The sequence below is a fragment of the Nestor notabilis genome, unplaced genomic scaffold (assembly GCF_000696875.1).
Source record: "Nestor notabilis isolate BGI_N333 unplaced genomic scaffold, ASM69687v1 scaffold17084, whole genome shotgun sequence".
NCBI classification, from domain to species: domain Eukaryota; kingdom Metazoa; phylum Chordata; class Aves; order Psittaciformes; family Psittacidae; genus Nestor; species Nestor notabilis.
In genome coordinates, this window is record NW_009926196.1 from 1 (window position 1) to 20,320 (window position 20,320).

At 41.5% G+C, this 20,320-nt stretch overlaps 1 protein-coding gene across 1 annotated transcript; it reads left to right on the plus strand.

Annotated features, from left to right (window-relative positions):
- Positions 1 to 827: 827 nt before the first annotated feature.
- BBS2 (Bardet-Biedl syndrome 2) lies at positions 828 to 18,616 on the plus strand (the record flags this gene model as incomplete). Its single annotated transcript, XM_010013424.1, has 16 exons — positions 828 to 1,055; positions 1,664 to 1,789; positions 2,063 to 2,125; positions 5,241 to 5,318; positions 7,788 to 7,892; positions 8,350 to 8,436; positions 9,725 to 9,860; positions 11,738 to 11,877; positions 12,673 to 12,811; positions 13,374 to 13,545; positions 14,597 to 14,726; positions 15,568 to 15,699; positions 16,229 to 16,366; positions 16,805 to 16,917; positions 17,606 to 17,754; positions 18,391 to 18,616. Coding segments are annotated over 16 exons (2,043 nt in total), but the record flags the coding sequence as incomplete, so codon positions are not given.
- Positions 18,617 to 20,320: the final 1,704 nt, after the last annotated feature.

Sequence of the window (20,320 nt, forward strand, 5' to 3'; positions counted from 1 at the left end):
CTCGTAACGATAACCCAGGCTGCCGGGGAATGTTTTGGAGCTGTGGGTTTAAGGCACGGTGCGAAGGTTCTGCAGGGGTGCCTTGCGGGAGCAGGAAACGCTGTGTGCGCTCTGTTTGGGTTTGAAGTACAGAGGGTTCAGCTTAATGTAGACCAGCTAAAACCAAACATAGGCTGAAGCGTAAATCCACAGTGGGATTTAGGTTGCTGTAAATACAAACATAGGTGATCTGGGATGCTTCCTGGCATTGTTAGTAATTCTGTTTTGGAGCCTTTGGGAATGGTGGAGAGATGGACTGTACAGCCACAAAGCAAAGGCTTTTAAGCTTATGCTGCAGTCCTCTGAGTCTGCTCCAAACAATTACAGTGACTGAATATTGGTCAGTGAGAACAAAAACTTACTTATCACAGGCCCCTCTTTAGCCATCTTCACCGACAGATGGAGGTTAAAGATACCAGGTAATTTGTCCTACATGTTTGGGGTTTTCTGGGAGCTGTGTTACCAGCTGGCTATAATTTGCTTAGTTTGTTGTTGCTCCTTTTAGTTTGTCTTCCACTGAAGAGTTCTCAGTGGCCATTTTCAGAAGCATTTCAGAAGGTGGCAACAACCCCTCTGGCCAGAGCAGCGTTTTTCTTGCCATTTCCCTTTTTTTGGTGTAGTTTTAAACTGAAGCATAACTGTCAGTATTGTCAGTCTTTTGTCCTTGCTTTGATTCAGTGAATGCCCCTCTTCCGCATCACAGTTATTACCCAAACAGTAGTCTTTAGTGGTGGTACACAAATGCATACGTGCTTTGTGATAATATCTTTGTATCTTTGTTACTACAGGTTTTTATTCATAATCCTCACGCCCGTGGACAGAGAACAAGCACAAACCGAATGGTGCAAATTAACCAAGACTCGGACATCTCCCTTCTCAGCATTAATCAAGGGATCAGTTGTCTTGCTTCAGGACTGCTGAACCCTCAGCTTGGTTATGATTGTCTTCTGGTTGGAACACAGACTAATTTGTTGGCTTATGATGTATATAACAACTCAGATTTGTTTTACAGAGAAGTGAGTTAATTTAGATGTCTGGGTTTTTTCTTTCCATTCTAACAATGACAGTTTTTACAGTCCTTTGTCAATGAATTATTTGTTGCTCAAATGCTCCATCCCTGGCAGTGTTCAAGGCCAGACTGGACAGAGCCATGGACAATGTGGTCTACTGTGAGATGTTGCTGCCCATGGCAGGGGGTTGGAATTGGGTGATGTTAAGGTCCTTTCCAGCCCTAATCATTCTATGATTCTAAATATGCTTCTGTTCTTTGCATTAGTTACATACCTGGTCTAGTGGAAGGTGTCTCTGCTCATGGCAGGGGGCTTGGAACTAGATGAACTTTAAGGTCCCTTCCAACCCAAACCAGTCTGCGATTCAGAACACTTTACCTTTAGCATACCCAGAATATTTAAATGTATGAATGAATGTATGTCTGTGTATGCACATGCAAGAGCAAGCTTTCATAATGTATCACACATCACGTAGCAAGACAAAATTCAGAAAATTTCATAGGCATTCAGAGCTCAACTAAACTGATAGTGGTAATGTTGGAAGTTCTTGTTTCGATTTGTGTACTCTGACGTCTCATTGTCTAATGTTTCTTTTTCCTTTGCTGTATCTGTAGGTTTCAGATGGAGCCAACGCAATAGTTCTTGGGAATCTGGGAGATATTTCCTCTCCGCTTGCTATTATTGGTGGAAACTGTGCCCTTCAGGGCTTTGATTATGAAGGAAATGACCTTTTTTGGACAGTAAGGCTGCACATAATGCTTTTGATACTATTACAAGATTCTTTCAATAGCTGTAATTCCTCTTGAATTTTTTATTATGATAAATATTAATTTGGCTGTTCATCTTTCTTAATTTATCTCAGACCTTAAACTGTGTTTTGGTCATGTATTCATTGCACTCAGGTGTTGCTTGAATGTTGGCTATGTCGGTTGTTCTGTTGTTTTTGAGATCATGAAATTAGTTTAGCTTCTGACAGTGATCATCAGTATGAAGGACCGTCTTTCTCATTTTAGGTTACTGGAGACAACGTTCGTTCGTTAGCACTGTGTGACTTTGATGGTGATGGCAAAACTGAGGTTTGTAGCCATTTACATGTGTTCGCAGCTTTTTTAATGGTCTTGTAGTGAAATAGTAATAAAACCCCATGGGTTATCAAATATGACTGACTTACATAACCAGTTGAAGTGATCCCTGCATGAAAGTTACGGCTTTTGCAGCCTCTCGTCCAGTGAAGACAAATGCTTAGCCCATGTCTAGAGAGCAACAGTAGTCTCTGGCACTACTCAGAGTGTGTAAAACTAGGCATAGATGGGGTATTTACAGCATTACTGCCTTGCTTTGGTGAGTCGATTGCTAGCTGTAATGGAAAGCTGCTCTCATTTTCCTTAACTACTCCAGGAGAAATACACTGAAATGCCCGTGATCATCAATTGCAAGGCATTGCGTTCCAGTGGTATTTCTTGAATATGGTTCTAAATACTTTTTCAAGTTTCAGATAAAGAACTTGCGAGCATCTTATGTGTAAAAATGAGCTCTTAAAAATGTGTGCTGCGAAGAGCTTCCTTATGATTGGTAAAATCAAGAAATCCATCTTCACATCCAGTTCTCCCCTTTCTTCATAGTGACATGGGGAAATGAAATATTCTTTGCTTTTCTGATTTTAAAATGAAAATAATGTGTAACAAGCATCTTCCTGATAAGTAGGAAATAGCTGCTATTCTGATCATGTAGGCTGCAAGGGATGATGGATAAAGTTGTGAATTTCTATGGTATTCTCTGTTGTAAATGTTCTTTCATCCTGAGTGAATCAAAGAATCATGCTTATAAATATGAATCTTCAAGGAAATTGATGGCTTTCTAGTATATATGCCAGATACAAGTAAATATGATGTTAAATCACCATGCTAAAAATACTAAAATACTTGTCAGCTGTCCTTCAATTTTAGTCATAATTACTTAAGCTTTTCTGTTTATTTCTCCCAAAATCCTGATTTTGAGTGTTTACTTCGACTGTGGTATTTATAGTGACATGTAAAGGGCCTCGACATCTCTTATGTGTTACTAAAACACACCCTTTGCTTGATTGGGATCTTTAGGAAGTAAATAAAGTCAGGTTTACCAGTCTATTCCTGCACAGCCTCTCTTAGGGTGTATTTTTTTCCTGTGTGCTGAGAGGTAGTTACAGACAGTAGAGATAGCGTATAAAGATTCAGAAACCAGGAAACTGATCTGTGGCACTAATTGTAGATGTTTCTCACTTGTGCTTCTAAGTTGGGGGTTTTTTTGATACTTTTTTTTAATACTTTTTTTTTGATACTTTTTTTTAATACTTTTTTTTGATACTTTTTTTTTTAATACTTTTTTGATACTTTATTCTTTTCTCCTTGAGAAAGGTTCATTCTTAGTGGGTGGTGTCATGCGATGCTGCTTTGAGCTAAGCAGAGTTGGATGTGTTATCCAGCTAACTTAACCTGCCAGTTAGCCAAACATGCATTTGCTGATTTTTTTATTTTTTTAGGGTTCTTTTTAATCTTAATTATCTAGGTGATTATTTTTTTAAGTTTATTTTATTTGTGGCTTTTGTGAAACTGCCCCTGGTTTAAAATTGAAGTTCTGTGAAAATGCACAGAAACATCTTATTAAATTGTTTGTCACTTTGTGTGTTTTCTGATAAATGGTGTGCTAGCTTAATTTCTGTTCTTCCCACCCCAGTAAAACATGTCTACATTTAAAATGGACTGATTTTAAAACTGCATGAATATACTTATGTTATTTAGTAATGGACAAAAACAATTTATTGTAGTCACTTTCTTTCTCAGGATGTTAGATTGGTACAGGTTAATTCCTCTCATCTTGCCAAAGACTTTTTGGAGAAGAACTTTTTCCCTGCTTTTTCAAATTCCAGTCTAGTGGAATCAAAGGCACTGAGGTGGACGAATTGAATCAAACTAAATTAAACCCCCATCTTCTAGGCTCCTCTGGGAAATGCAGCGTCACCAGTAACTGTTTCAGGATGCCATGCTTTTAGCTGGTCATTTTTTGCTGGTGTTTGCGACTTGTCAAGAAATTTGTACCTCTTATATATGTTATTTGTTGTAAATTATTTCAATAGCTATAGTAACCTCAGCTTGGTATAATTTAGTTTATCATAATTGGAAGCATCTTTACTTTGGAAGGAGAAAAAAAAAAAGCCTTTAATCTTTTAAAGAAATCACTTTGGTATGGATTTGTGTCTGTTCTGCCAAGTAAAGATTGAAGAGTCATCAGTTCCAGTCGGCAAGGTACTTCCAGGTTTTAAACTTTGATTTATAGTTGTTTGTTGTTGATTTGATGGCTGACTTTATAGGCAAGGCACTAAGCAGATCTGTTCTTTGGTTTCTCAGTTTGCAAAATAGAAGCCATGACTTGACACCATCTTTAGAAAGAGCTCTTCCAGAGAGCTCCTTTTCAGTTAACATCTACCTGCTTAACTAGGAGATAGGAAAAAACAAAGATGTAAGAAACAATAAGGAATGAGAATGTGGAAGACCCAACTTAGTGTCGATGTCCTGTTTGCATAATCATTCATGCTAAGTTAAAGCCCATTTTACCCATGATTTCAGTAGTGCAGCCACCGTTTTGGTTGCAGGAGCAGCAGTGGTTTGATACTTAGATTCTTAAGTTTTGAGTTTTTATTTAAATGAGGTGTGTTCAGTGCTAAACAATGATTTTGTTATTTTTCTTCCCCAGCTATTTGATCACTGGCTATGAATTGTGAATTGCTGTTTCTCTGAAACAGTGTAGTACAAGTCAGAATTGAGCTGCAGGTCTTCTGCTCTGACAACAGGCAACATAGTATTTTTGATGTGTAAAGCTGCAGTTAGGAATTGGAACGCTCAGTCTTTTACAGTAAGAAAAGAGCATAGCCCTGGTGTTCCTAAGTATATTTTCTCATTTCTACCCCAGATATTTCACTGTGCTTTTGTAGAGTCTAGCTTGATGACACATGAAATAACTAATACTTGATCAATGGGAGGCTTCTGAAATGGTGTCTTGATAGAGGGTACCTTTTGTTCTACTGGTAATTTTCATACAGCTGTTAAAACCTCTCTGTTGCTGGACTTGGGACCTTTATTTCCCCCTTGGGCATGTAAGTCCTTTTGATTTCCTTAGCTCGAATAACTATTTTTAAGGTAGACTATTTTTTTGTAGCTTCTTGTTGGCTCTGAAGATTTCGACATCCGGGTGTTCAAAGAAGATGAGATTGTGGCAGAAATGTCAGAGACAGAGGTAAATTACTTCTCACTAATATTTGTTATAATTGCTGGCAGAGGCGAAACTGTTGAGTATAGTAAAGCTTCTCTGGTTCAAATTTATTGTGAAGTTAGTTAACTATTTGGCACAGTACCTATTCTGCTAGAACTGTGGAAGTTTAGAGTTTGATAATGTCTTTCATTATGCATAGGTTTGGTGGTTAGGTTTGGTTTTTTTTTTGCTTTGTTTATTTACAAACTTTTCTCCAGGTTGAGAAAAGTAACTGCAGCTTGACTAAAAGTCAAGGTCTTGTGGAACGGTGATTAAGGTTTCTGGATTGTGATTGAAGCTCTTAGTGCCGTCTGAGCAAAAGAATGTCTTCTGCAGGTTTTTCCTCAAATGCATTGACACAATCACAATGAAGTAACTTGCCCCTCTGTGTATCCAGACAGAGCATGGCAGGGTAGAAGAGGGTGCCGACGCAAACAGGGCTGCAGATCCTAAAGGAAAGTATGGGGCAGAAAGAGGAGCAGAGCGATTAGTAAAAGGTGTGGGAGTTGCTTGTTGGCTTAATGACTGAGAGAAGATCCTCACTGTTAAATTTTGGTTGCTTGGAAGGGAGAAAAGTACTATTATCATTGCCTTTAGGAGTTTGCTTATTCTTCTTTTGGCTCTTCTTGGCTCAGGTTAGAGTAATGACTTGTTACAGACCTTTGTCCTTAAAGATCTGAGGTCTCCCTGTTGCTCAAGATGGAACTAAAAAGGCTTATTTATCTATTAAGCCACTTATGAACAGCTATGAAAGACAAATCCTAGGAAAGAAAGCTGTTGCTATAGTTGGAATTAGTAATACATTGTAAAACACATTGGGCCTATAGTACATTCTGCTGTGTGTACAGTAGAGTCATAGTGTGATTTCTAGTTAAAGGGAAGCTAAAGGTCCTTCCCTGTCATGTGTGATTTATTTCCAGATCCACAGTAGAATGGTTTTAAATTCATACCTGCAGAGTCTTAGGGGGCCTGTCAGAGTCCTACTGACCTAATTTAAAAGGACACAGCTGCACCTAAACCTTTCCTTTTAGAACGGTAAATTCAGGGAACAGTGGCTTTGTACACTGTGCTTGTTTTGAAAGGCTTGAATAGTTCGCATTTTCTTTGTTTTAACTTACTCTGGTGAAGCTGAAGCCATAGACTGTTGTGATTATTGAATTTATAAATGGACGGTCAGATATAAAGGGAGTATTGTGAGTTTCTGACTGTTGCTGGGGTCTTCTGTCCTTACTGGGTGCTGAAAATTTAGAGGGTTATGAAGCTTGGGAAAGTCTTTGGAGAAGATGGAGAGAGGGAAGGTAAAGGTTTGGAAACCATGTTTTATAGTAGGAAAATTAAGGAGCATCATGAGTTGAGTTTAATTAAGAAGTTAGTGAAAGATTTAATTTAAAGAAGTGTTCTGTACTATGTTGTACAAAAGACCTGACAGATGTTTGCAATTGTTCCTCCTTACGTTAAAATCTCCAGTCTTAGTGCATGGAAAAACCTGCATTTCCAAGCACTGAGAGTCTTAGTGCAATGAAGAATTGTAAGGTGATGTGATCTTAAGTCGGCCTGCAAGACGCAGACCAAGTTATGACTCTCAGGTCTTTCCCTGGAGCTGTTACTTAGGTAATACTTAGCCTGATGTTCTAATTATATTCCAGGGAAGTCCAGCTGTGCACTTCCATCTCACTAATCTTGCGCAAAGATTTTCTACCAGTGATGTAGGGGGCCTACATGGATGCTGGAGAGGGACTCTTCATTAGTGACTGTAGTGATAGGACAAGGGGTAACAGATTGAAACTTAAACAGGGGAAGTTTAGGTTAGATAGAAGGAGGAAGTTCTTTACTGTGAGGGTGATGAGGGACTGGAATGGGTTGCCCAAGGAAGCTGTGAATGCTCCATCCCTAGCAGTGTTCAAGGCCAGGTTGGACAGAGCCCTGGGTGACATGGTTTAGTGCGAGGTGTCCCTGCCCATGGCAGGGGGGTTGGAACTAGATGATCTTAAGGTCCTTGCCAACCCTAACTATTCTATGATTTTATGTCTCTAGGACTTTCCCATCCCATGTAAAGTTAAACTCTTTGGCATCCTCAGCTCCTGAAGCTTAAGGAGTGTTGTGTGTTTGGAGTAGATTTTCAGTGATGACCACAGAAATCCTATGAGCAGTTGTGTTGCTGCTTGTAGGAGATACTTGGACAAAGTACATAGTTTGAAGACAATTCTGCAAACCTTTGCTGAAGTGTATCTTTATACTGGTAATTCAGCTTGTGTGAGGATATCCTACAGGTCTTTGGTGATTTCAAACTGATTAGTAAAAACAGTTGCGTCAGTACTCAATGATTCCTACAACAGACTTATTTTCCATTAAGTATTGTTTTCCTATGATGGAGAGATTGTATGATCTGTTCTCTGTTACTTTAGTTGTAGACGTTTTCACTCCTGTATCCTCACTCCCTCCTTTCCCTCACAGACTGTTACTGCACTTAGCCCCATGTGTGGCAGTTGGTTCGGCTATGCTCTTTCTAATGGGACAGTCGGGGTTTATGAGAAGGCAGCCCGTTACTGGAGGATTAAGGTTAGTCTGGTGTTGGAATAACATCACTGAAAACTTGAAGGCTGCTGGAAGATTGGTACCTTGTCTCGAGTTGTTCTGATGTTATCCTGACTCCTTTAGATGAATTTTAAATCTTCTGCTGAGCACAGAACTTAATGTAATTTTGGTCTTACCAAATCTAACTATGTTTCTAAATACACGCAAAATTAATACTGTGTCAAGTTTCTTCAGTTCTTTTTGGACTGCTGGTGGTGGCTTAAACAGGCAGGGACACCTTCCACTGGACCAGGTTGCCAGGGAAGTTGTGGCTGCCCCATCTCTGGCAGTGTTCAAGGCCAGCTTGGACAGGGCTTAAAGCAACCTGGTCTAGTGAAAGGTGTTCCTGCCTGTGGCCAGGGCTTGGAACTCGGTGATCTTCCAGGTCTCTTCCAACCCAAACCAGTCTGAGATTAATGTGTTCTTTGTGTTTTCTCCTCAGTCTAAAAACCAAGCGATTAGTATACATGCGTTTGACCTGAACTCTGATGGTGTATCTGAGTTGATCACTGGCTGGTCCAATGGGAAGGTGAGTTTATATAGGGGTGAAATGAAGAGCTGTAAATCTGGAAGCTGTGTTTGAACAAGGCTGTGAAATTATCTGAAGGAGAACAGCCAAAAAATTAAAAAGATTGCTGAAAACAACACTGAAAAACTATTGCAGTAAACCTAGTTTGTCTGGTGAATCCTGTGCCAAGTGCAAGATCAGAGAAAAGCTGCTTCCTCTGCTTAGCTCAGAGTCGATTGCTAAGGTGTGGTAAGTTGTTTCTATGGCATCAAAGATCATATACCACATACTAGAGCTCTTGAGTGTCTCTTCAGCTGTGTCTTGAGGACATGCTAATAATCCTCTGGGGTGTTTCTCAAACACAGGGAAGACAAAGCAGTTATGTAACAGGAGAGCAGCATCAGTCTTGACTGTGCAGGATTAATCAAGCATTATTTAATTTTATGTGAAGGCGTTCTATAGAGCTCAGTCTTAGTCTCTTAATCCTGTTGCTTGGTATTCCCCTTCGCCAGAAATGACTGTTCTAGCTGCCATATCTCTCCTGAACACAGTTTACCAGGATATTTTTCTTTTCTTTTTTTTTTTTTTTTTTGGGTAAAGTTGTGCTTTTTTTCCTTCACACCTCTCATTCTTATTAGCTTGGGAGAGTTTAATTAACTTTGTATCAAGATGGCAGTCTAGAGCCCAGATATGTTGTAATTTATGCTGGATTAGGTTTATAACATTGTTAAAGAGAGAACCTCTCCTTCCTTTACTCCTTTTTCTGTTCTTTTCCACTGGCAGGCTCTGTCCTGCTTGTTGGACTGAAACAGTCCCTAGCTCCTAGAAGGAGTAATGCTGGGTCCTGGGCTTTGGAAGAAGACAGACAACACAGAAGTGAGCCCCCCTCTTTCTTCTTCAGTGGAAGATAATTAAAGGTTGTGTATTGTGTGGTGAATTATTTTTATACACAAAGGGCTGCAGCTGAGAGGAGAGGTTGTAAATACTGCATTAATGTTATTTCTGGTTTAGTCCCATCATTGCTGCATTCATATGTGCATAACCTTGCCAGTGCAGACTTGCAGTCCTCTTCTTTGCTTCCTCTTGTTTGTAATATAGGGAAGCACCTCTGAAGAGCAGTTCCTTCTAGCTGAGTCTGTCTAGAGGTCATGATCAGTAGAGCTGCAAATTCACCTGCTGTTCTGTGAGCAGAGCTGGCTTTTGGTTAACAGCTCAGAGTACGGCATCTCAGCCATATGCCAAAATGGCATCTGTTTTGAAGTTAGCTTTTCTATTCCTGATGTGTCTTGGAACTCTTTTGTTGTTCCAGGTTGATGCACGCAATGACCGAACTGGGGAGGTTATCTTTAAGGACAACTTTGCTTCCTCAATTGCAGGAGTGGTGGAGGGGGATTACAGAATGGATGGGAGCAACCAGTTAATCTGCTGTTCAGTTGATGGTGAAAGTAAGAGCACTGTTCAGGTTATTAATTTAATCCACAATAATATCAGGCACATCGCATTATCTCAAATTAGGTAAATGTTGTTTTGGTTCCATAGACATTTTTGTGTGCCCAGTTCCTTTTACTTTATGTGAAGTTAAGGGAATTTTGAGTTATGCTATCTGCAAACAGGTTTTTGAATATTACCTTCCCTGTGATAATCAGTGTGAGTTTCATTATGATTTAAGAAGCATCAGAATTCATTTGCCTGGTGCAAAAAGTCCCATCCTAATAAGGCAAAGATAACTGCAGTCAACATTATTATAGATAAATATATAGAGTATCTTTTTGCCTATATGTGATAATTCTTTGGTTGCTTTACAGTGGCTAAAGGTGTTTAGAGAGCTCATGAGTTGTGTGTGTTGTTCTATGAACTATTCTAGAATAGTTCTTCTGTGAGGAATTTTAAATGTTAACAGTGCTTTGCTCCCTAGAAAATGCTATCCTGAAACTGGAGAACTGGTGGGTTTATCCCACCATGCATTCAAGAAGTCAAACCTGGTTACTGTGAGTGGGAACAAATATGATCATCGATTATTTGAATAAGTTCAGCCTGAATTTACAGGGATGGCTTCAGGAAAGATACTGGTGTGATTATCTGACAGCTTGGCATCTGTGGCCTGAGACAAGTGGGACTGGCACAGCCCATTTGGAACAAAAGCCCGTCCTTGTTAGATAGCAGAGTGTTTTGCTGCCTGTCTTAATCACAGGCTGTGGGGATTTGTTGCACTTGGTCTTCAGCGTATAAACCTTATTCCCAAGCTTACAGAAGGGGAATATTGTATGACTCTGAAGATACCTTGTCCTAGCAGAGTTGTGTAGGTTAACATCACTGAACATGATCATCCTTTTCTGACGAGTCTGTCATAAACAAACTTGGCACATTGTGGATCCCTTTAGGCTGGAGTGTTTAGGTGTTACTGAATAGTAAAATAGTATTAAATAGTTGTTGGGCTATGCATTCTCATAGTCCTTGTTGTTAGAGTTCTCTTTGGGGCCAGCATCCTTCCACATGAGGTGTTCTTTTGTGTTTTTTTCTTTCTTGTGTTTTAAATGAATGATTCACTCAGAAATAATAAAGCAGGTCCTTTCATTGGAGGACAGTGTGCATGCTGAATGCTTTAATGCTTTTCAGGTTCTCTACAACTTTTTATGGGGCAGCAGCAGTCATATGCAGTCAGGCAGCATACTCTTTGCAGGTATAAGACGCTTGTCTCTCATTTTCATTGTCAGCTGCAATCAAATCACACAACCCTAGAGCAAAATGGAAGCTTCTAGCAAGCTCTTTTGTCTCATCTGCTCAATTCTTCTGTCTCCAGAGGCAGTTGGAAATATTTCCATAGCTCTGCTCCACTGGGATACTTCAAGGCCTTACCCCTTGAAGTATCCCTTGATTTGGGGGAAAAAATACCATGGCTGACACCACCAGCTTACTGACAGTGACTTGAAGTCACTTCCAGACAGCAGCAACTCCTCTGACCAGCTCTAGAAATACAGGTAAACATTTTATTAATTTAGCATAATTGCAAACCTGTCTAAGCACCTGAAAGAATGATTGCAGTGGGAATCCTGTGGCAAAAGGACTGGGCTCTGCGCTTGTCTGGTCAGGCAGCTTAAAGGCAGGTTGGAAATTCATCTTTTACCGAACGCACAGTTCTCTTGTCCTGGCCATCTGGAAAGCAAGAGCCTCTGCGGGTGTACGTCAACGCTCAGGTTTTCAGCTGAAGACCAGACCTAGTGTCTGCTGCTGAGATGGTACAAGGCGGTCTTGTTACAGAAATGAAAGATTTGGGGAAGCTGTGAAAAGCTTTGCTGAAATGTGCTCTTTTGTTTCTGTCCAGTTCGAGGCTATCTGCCAGGAGGTGAGGAGATGAAAGGAAACCTAATGGATACAAGTGCTGAGCAGGATCTGATCCGAGAACTTAGTCAAAAGAAACAAAATCTGCTGCTGGAATTAAGAAATTATGAGGAAAGTGCAAAGGTATACTTAAACAAGGCGTAGGGCCAAAACACATCTTCCTGTTGTTAACAAATCAGTAATCTGGGAAACGATTGTGGGGTGGTCCAAACAAATCAGAGCTGTAACCTGTTGGGATGCAGCAAGCTTGTCTACTGGGGCTTCCTTCTGCATTTGGCTTGCTCCTTGTGCAAATTCAGAACTTGTTTTTTGTATTTTAGTAAGTAACATTTTCCTTGCTCCTTCGTCCTGCCAGAGCAGTTGTGTTTGGAGCTGGATTCTTTCCAGCCCTGTGCTTTGGCTTATGACGGAAAATTGTATTTTTAAATGCATAAGCCAACTCAGGGGGTCAGAGGGACTTGTGTGAGAGAATCAGGTAATTGGGTGATAGCTGGCAGCAGTGCCGGAGTGTGGGAAGCACACTCGTGGTTTGATGGTGAAGGCACAGGAATAAAGAGCTTCAAAAAAGAGTCTGTGGAAAGCACAAACTCATATTTGAATAGTAAAAGACCACCACAGCAAAATCATGGAGTTAATCTTGCACTGAGAATTGAACAGGTGTTAAGTGCTTTCTGAATAAAAGTTTGAGAACAGACCCTGAGCTCCGTTGACAGTAAAACACTTGAAACAGATTGTAGCACAAGTGTCCACAGCTCCATGCCTAATCCAGTTGCTCTGCATAGCTATGTGAAATCTGGGAATTGCTGTAACACAACCTTCTCCTGCAAGAAAAGAGGACTGACTTACGCAAATGTTTCCTCGGTTGCTTGAATGAAAATCTTGACATTCTGATACTGAAGAGTGTATGTTTTGCAACAGGCTGAACTGAACACTAAGAAAATAGATGGGCAGAGAGGTGTGATTCCAGCAAATACCCAACTCCAGACAGCCCTCTTGGTTAATCTGGGCTCTGACAGCCGGTCTGCCCATGTGGAGCTGTGTATTTCCACCACAAATGGTGAGTGGTAACCTGCAGCCATTGACATTTATTTCGTGTAAATTCATGCAAACATTTAGTTATATTTAGCTGATGATTTGCCTGTCTCCCTTTTATTGTCTGTAGTATCCCCTTTGTGGCTGCTTTCCTTTCGCAGAGTTTTGAGTCAAGCTGTGTTGTTTTGATGGGTCTAAGGGGAGAGGAGTTTGGTGGAATTTGATTCTTGTTATGTGTTATTTTCCAAGGCAGTTAACATTTAACTTGGATGAAAGAGTCTTGGTGATCCCTGCAATACTCCTTGTGTTGATTCTAAACATCAACCCTGTGTTAGTGAGGGTATTGCATAAGTGCAGCTGGACCTCAGCTGCCTTTACGTGCAAAACTGGAACTACCCCAACATACGAAATTCATGTAGCACCATGTGTGCTGAGGATGCGGTCAGGTCTAGATGTGATAACACTGGTCACTTGTGTTATTCAGAGGAGGGGTGTAAAGAGTTGACCATGCTTAATTCTGAAAACGGTCATTTGTTGACAGAGGACAGCTTTTAATTTAAGAACTGCTTTTTCTTCCTGTTGCTAAGACACAATCATCCGTGCTGTGCTGATCTTTGCTGAGGGCATATTTGAAGGAGAGAGCCATGTGGTACACCCCAGTCCCCAGAATCTCTCGGGCTGTATTCGTGTTCCACTTACTCCAGCCAAGGATGTTCCTGTGGATTTGCACATCAAAGCCTTTGTGGGTTACAGGAACAGGTGAGTTTTGTATTGTGATCTGTGCTGGTCCAGAGCCAAGTCTGTGATCACAAAACAGCAATGATATGACTTCGTGCTTATCCTGTGTGAAGTGCACCTTTAATTGCCTGATGCCCCACTTCTCTGTGTTACTGGAAGGAGAGCTGGAGTGCTTTCTTAAAAACACTGTTGCACCTCTGATGCTGAGCTCTTTTCCAGAAAAAGTCTAAATGCTCTGGAGTCACTGGGACCTGCCCTACCTGTAGGGGAACAGTGAGTAGTTGTTGAGGGGGATGCCTTATGGGGGTATCTGGAGGGAGTCAGTGGGGCAGAGGCTGTATCCAGGCTGCCTCCTTTTAGTGGCTGCCTGTCCAGGCCCGAGTGGTGGCTTCTCTGGAGGAAGTACTTGAGCAAGCCTGGAGACACAGTGGTGTCTTTCAAGCTACAAAGTAACCCTGAACCCATTTGTTTTCAGAGCAAATGGGAAGTACCATCCATATGCTTGATTTGAAGCCAACACTTTGCCAGTTTTCTGTAGAAATAAAACGACTCTTCATATGCACTTGAAACCAACTTGTCCCTGCTCACATTTGCCAGACCTAGCAGTGCCTTAGGAAGCAGCATCCTTTCTCTGAACAGGGAGGCATGTTTTGACAGCTAGCCAACCACTGCAGAAAGAAGACATGGGACTGAGTTCTTTTTTTACTTTCTCTATCTCTCTTTATTATTTCCTCTAGTAAAAGACTTCACTGAACCTGTAAAAAAAAAATATCCAATCACATTGTAAAATCATAAATGTTTTAGCCTAGAGAGTATATTTCATTGGAAGGATTATGGAAAGTGTAAGCAATGGGGATGAGTTGTTCAACCTCATGATGCGATAAGCCTGGAATTTCCAAGTTCCAGTGTTTTTTTTTCCTGGGAAATGGTAGGCACCTGATTATGTAGCTGAAAGCTGTTGCTGTCAGTAGCCAGCTAAAAGGAATCAGGAACTGTTGAGGTGATGCAACCTATGGAGGTGAATCCTGGTATGTCAGTAACTGTCTCTGTTTTCCCTTTGGATTGATTCCAGCACACAGTACCATGTATTTGAGTTGACAAGACAGCTTCCCCGCTTCTCAATGTACGCCCTGAGCAGCCTGGACTCAACCACAGAGCCCCTGAGCTATGTTAACTGTACTATGAACGAGAGGCCACAAAGGGTGAGTTTCTGCTCTGTTTCCTGTTTTTAACTCCTGGGGAGGTGGAGGGTTTGCTGTTAGCTTGACGTTTCCAATAGCAAAGGAAAAAATTGTGCAGTGAACTGCACTGCTGGCCTTTGGAGTTTGTGTATTACAATTTGTCTCAGTGCTTTTTCTTCCTTCTTTAAAAGATACCTCAATTGAGGCATTCCCTGCTTCAGGAATTCCTACAGGAACTAATGGCCTGAGACCATGAGGCATTTCGGATATTAATCTTGTTTGCTATGTGACAGCTGGTGGAATGCCAGTGCAGGAGCCCTGTAGTGAGCGAGGAATTATGGGAGTGAGCAGAGAGCTGGAAAAGGCAGTACAGTGCCCGGATAATGGCTCAGTTTCACAGCGGATGAGTAGCAGTGCTGTAGCTTCGGTTCTAAAGGATCTGAATTGCAGGAACGCAGTTCTTGAAGCTGGTCATTTCCCTCATAACTGTAGGGCTCTGCCATCTTTACATGACCTTTACTGCATTAAATGCCCAAAGCAAAAACAAGATGAAACTTCTCTTCAAATTCTTGCAGAAGAAGCAAGCCTTGCTTTCCAGCTTTCTCCAGTCTCTAGGCCTGGGCTCATGTTTTGACCTTGGGCCATGGTCTCTGGTTGTTGGATTTGATTTTCTTAGGAATATTCAGCTTTGGAGCAAGGATTCAACTGTTCTCATTCTAAAAATGGATTTAGGAGATGAAATTTAGTAAATGAAGTTTCAAAGGTACCCTGAACAGAAGGCCCTTGTGTACAGGGGTAGCACATGGTTCTCCAGGCTTTCCACACAGATAATGGCTGATGCTCTTCATTATATTTTTGCAAGATTGTAATGTGGCTGAATCAGAGCTTCTTGCTACCAGAGGATGTGGAATTTCAGAGCGTTCCCTTTCAGGTTTGCTTCACTTCCCTTCGTAATGCAGGTCAGCTCTGCATCAAAATCAAGCCTGGTGGAGAGGTGAGTACCTTCACGAACAAGGGGAACACCCATTTAATTATCCTCTAGTGAAACTTAAGGGTGGTGCTGGTAAGAGGCAGTAAAAATGAAGAATGACTGAACAGACAGAGAAATTACTAATGATTTAGAGATGTTTTTGGAAACTTTTGGGTCTATTTACTTTTAGTTGGTAAAATTCCAGGGTCTGTTAATGAAGAAAACTGCTTAGCCTACACATCTGTAGGAAGGTATTTGTTCCCACACAGAGTGGTTTCAGGGAGCCATAATTTGAGGCACAGAGGCTGCTTGTAACTTTTGCACTGGTCTGGTATGCACAGATGCCTCTTTGCCCCAGGCTTGGATAAAAGCTCCTTTCAATTCAGTGTCTCCTTGTCTACTGAAAACCCTTGAGCTTTCTCATGCAGCAGTTTTGCTTCTTGATAGAATGAAGCTGCCTTGAGCCTGGGTTTGAGAGGCAGTCCTGCTGGGCAGTTCTACAGGATACTTTGGCATAGAAGAGTGCTGAAGTGCTTTCTTTCCTTTCTGACAGATTTCCATCAATACTGATGATATTGATCTAGCTGGTGACATTATCCAGTCCATGGCCTCCTTTCTGGCCATTGAAGATTTGCAGGTGGAAGCAGATTTCCCTGCATACTTTGAGGAGCTGCGAAAAGTGTTGGTCAAGGTGAGAAGGTATCAGGCATTTCTAAATTGGCAGCTAAGCAGTCACTTTGAGAGGATCTCTAAACTGCTCTGTCTTCGTGGAAATCAGCCGGCTCTGGCTTGCTGTATATTCTGTGCCAAGGACAGTGGGGCAGCCTCTGTTTTCTGTTTGTTCAGCCCTTGGTCACCACCAGTTGATCGCTTAGAATATGTAAAATGTTTGAGAGACTGAGCTGTGAATTTGAGTCAGGGCATAAGGTGTGTATATCTCAGTCTCATCACCCCATGGTATTGCTCTGGCAGGCAGGGGGGGTTAGGGCAAGCAGAATGGTCCCAGGGATGCTGGTAGGTTAAGTTGGGGTGTTATTTCCTGATACACTGGGCCAAGGTTTAGCTTGAACAATTACCTGTATGCTTGGAGTGCCGGGGGCCCTTTCTGCTGACTGTTTGCATCGGACAGGTGGATGAACACCATGCTGTGAATCAGAGGCTCACTGCCGACATGGCTGAACACTCCAGACTCATCTGCAGCATGCTGCTTCAGGCAGAAGACGCACGATGCCAGGGGGACATGTGAGCAATTGCTGCTTAGTTTTGGGTTTAGAACAGCCAATCTTTGCTTTTCAGGCAGAAAGAGCACAAAACCCCATTTGTGTAATACAAGGGTTGCCTAGTTACAACTCTATGCAAAATTGGTTCCTTTGCTGGTCCCACATGAGCTCCCTTTGAGCCTTGTCTTGTTCTTCAGGTGGAAAACCAGTCTGGGGAAGGCAAAAGGGCAAGGATAGGGGCTTAACATAGAGCCCGTGGGGTCAATCGATCTTGGGATGGTGACATACATTAGAACGAGACGCTGAGGGAGGAAGGCAGTAAAGCTTTCTGTGGTGTGTGAACTTTTGAGAACACAGAGAAAGAAATTTTAGGTGTCAAGTCTTTTTACTCCAGTTTGCTGTGTTATGCAGATGTCCTATCTTTACTGTCAAAAGAGGTCTGAGCTACTGCAGGGCAGTGTTACTTTCACTGGGGAAAGAGGCATCTCCTCTTTGTGTTGCCTTATAAAGTAACTGCAAAACTAAGAATAAAAAATAAGTATAACCAACATGTGTAGACAAGCCTGTTGACTTACAGCTGGCCAACATGTGGGTAACCATGGTAGCCATTGCAACCATGTATTGCTACACCTTCTATATATAGACAAACCAGGAATGACTTTCTTGTCCCCAGAGATGCAAATAATTGGACTGATTTGTTTCCCCTCCAGGAAAAACATGAAGACACGGTACATTGAGTTGTATGATCTTAACAGAGATTTAGTAAGTCAATACAAAATACGTTGCAACAATCACACGGAGCTGTTGAATAACCTGAAGGCTGTGAATCAGGCAATCCAGAGGGCTGGGCATTTACGTGGTAAGTGTGTGTGTGCTTGAAGGGAATGTGGACTCTGTGACCATGGTGAGGCAGAGAAGATGGATTTGGCCACCTGGGTTAGTTAAGTGGCTTCAGGCTTGTTAGCCTGAAAATAAATTAGTAGAAGTAATCTTTCATTCTTTTCAGTCTTAGCCAATTGCCTGTGACAGTCACCTGTGAGTGTCCAGTATCATCTGGGTTCATGATTTTAGAACAGTGCAAAGTGGTTTCCAGCTTTCTGGATGGTATAGAAATTGCTAGTTTTGTTGAACACAATTTTAAAAGCACTTTTTAAAGTAGTGTTTAAGTTCCTAATTTATAATGTTGCTTAATAAAAACAACTATCAAGCAGGGCTGTTTGTCTGTATTACTAGCTCTATAAGTTTTTGGGGAAGGAGGTACGTTTTTGTCTATGGCATTCCCTTTTCAACAAGTCCTTTAAGCTGTCATAAAATAGAGCTACAGACAATTCTTTAAAGAAAGAATTTTATTTATGCATTAGAAACAAGGTGTATGTTTAAAAATATTTGAAAGAATCCCCTAAATTTTGAGACTTGATCAAGTAAGTATTTTTACCAGTTTCACTCACTGAAGCTTTCTTCTTTTACTTTATTTTTCTTTTTTTTTTCTTTACAGTTGGCAAACCTAAAACACAAGTGATCAGTGCTTGTCGGGATGCAATAAGAAGCAACAACTCTCATACACTGTTCAGGATAATGCGGGTGGGAGCAGCCTCTTTGTGAGAAGAGGAGCAGCAGTTGCCTAGAGGCAGCGTTTGCAGGCAGATAACAGACCAGGAACAAGCAGCAGTTAATTCAGTCCCCTACTCTCTAGAGTGAAGTCGTTGCAAAGGTAGCATTGTAGTCAAGTTGTCAGGTGAGATGTTATTACACAGGTCAAAGATTTATGAAGGAAGCGTAAGTTTAAGTGTAGATATGGTATTTACGCAAGACAAAGGTATAACTTCAGAACAGTTGTTTTTCTTACGGTAACTTAAGTATTTTAATATATTTTGTAGTTAAGGCATTGACCTTTTCCATTAAAACGTAGACTGGTTTGACCTCTTTTGTTCTGATTTAGTTGGGAGAGATGCATGTGGTTAAGTTTATTTGCTGGAAAAACCCAAGCATTTCTGGTTTTGCTGCATGGTCTCTACACACTAAGCACTTAAACTCTCTGTGCTGGAGAATCCTGGGTGTTGTTGCAGGGATGCACTGCTTTCTGGGTAAACTAATGCAGTGCACTAGAAGCACCAAAGAGTAACATCTTGCTGGCTTTTAAGCCAGGTCGTTGAAAGCTGTCTGGTTCCACGCAGGTAAGTAGTCTCATATCTGACACTCTCCCTACACATGGATTGCAGGAAGTTTCACTTCCAGCTAGTGTTTCTGTGCTACTGTTAGAAAACAAAGTCCTGCATATACTGAGGTGGGCAAGGGTGCATTTCAGGAACAACAAAACTAAACTACACACCCAAGCTTGGTGCATATTTCCGAAGAGCTGGTAGTACTTAAGGTATTGAAAAATGTCTTGGCTCCTGGCCCAAACCTGTTTATTACTTGTGGGATTTCTTAGAATTGTATTACTACATTACAATAAGGCGCTTAGATTTAAAGCTATTTTAGAACCTTTCCCAAAGTAAATTTCTTCTAGAAGCTAAAAATATCTTTCACTGGGTGGAGGTTGTGCCCCAGTGCTCCTCGTTCCTGCACCATTCATCACATCTGTTGTGTATGGATTGGAGTTTGTGATGTGGGCAGGGAGGAGGCAGTCCTCCTCTGTGAAGTTCTGGGGTAGCTTCTTGGGGCTGTCAGGAATATGTGCATCCTGCAATTGGTCTGTCTCTTACTTGCCACTACCAAATTCAAGCCAGAACCCACCATTTGTTACAGAGCCACCTGCGAGCATGCAAACAGCTGGATGGGGAGTGTAAATCTTGCAGGGTGTTTTAATCCCCCAAGTGGGCCCTTGCCGCTGCTTCAGCCCCTTCAGTATGGAGAGCTGGGCTGCCAAAAGCACAGACTTCTGTCAGTTCAGATCTGCAGCAGGAGTGCATTTGAATCCTTTTAAGAACCTGGTGGTTAGTCAAATCTAGCTCCTTGGTAAAAGCGCGGTGAGCCACCCAGGCTGTTCTAAGCAAGTGAGCTTAAAGACTTGATTATGGAACAGTCTCCTGGCAAAAGTGCTGGGCTTTCTGCCACCTGCTGTACCTGTTCCCACTGTTTCAAACCCTTGTTCTTTGCGTTCAAAATCCTAATGCTTGCTTACTTAAATTTATGTAGTCCATTCGATGATAAGAGAGTGGCTCTGATCTGAAAGCAGCTTTCCCATCAGCCAAAATTTCAGGGCGATGTACCAGGCACTTAGAGTCCCAGCTTTGTTTTGCTCTTGGCAGTGAGGTCAGTCCTTCGGTCACAGTCCAGATCTCTGATAAGACTGATTTCCCGTGGCTAAGTTTGACAACAAATATATTTTACCGTAAAAACAACTTTTATCACTGCCAAATGTAAAATCTACATCCCATAAGATGAAGTGCTGCCAGCTTTGTAGTTGTTGAAATAAAGCAGCC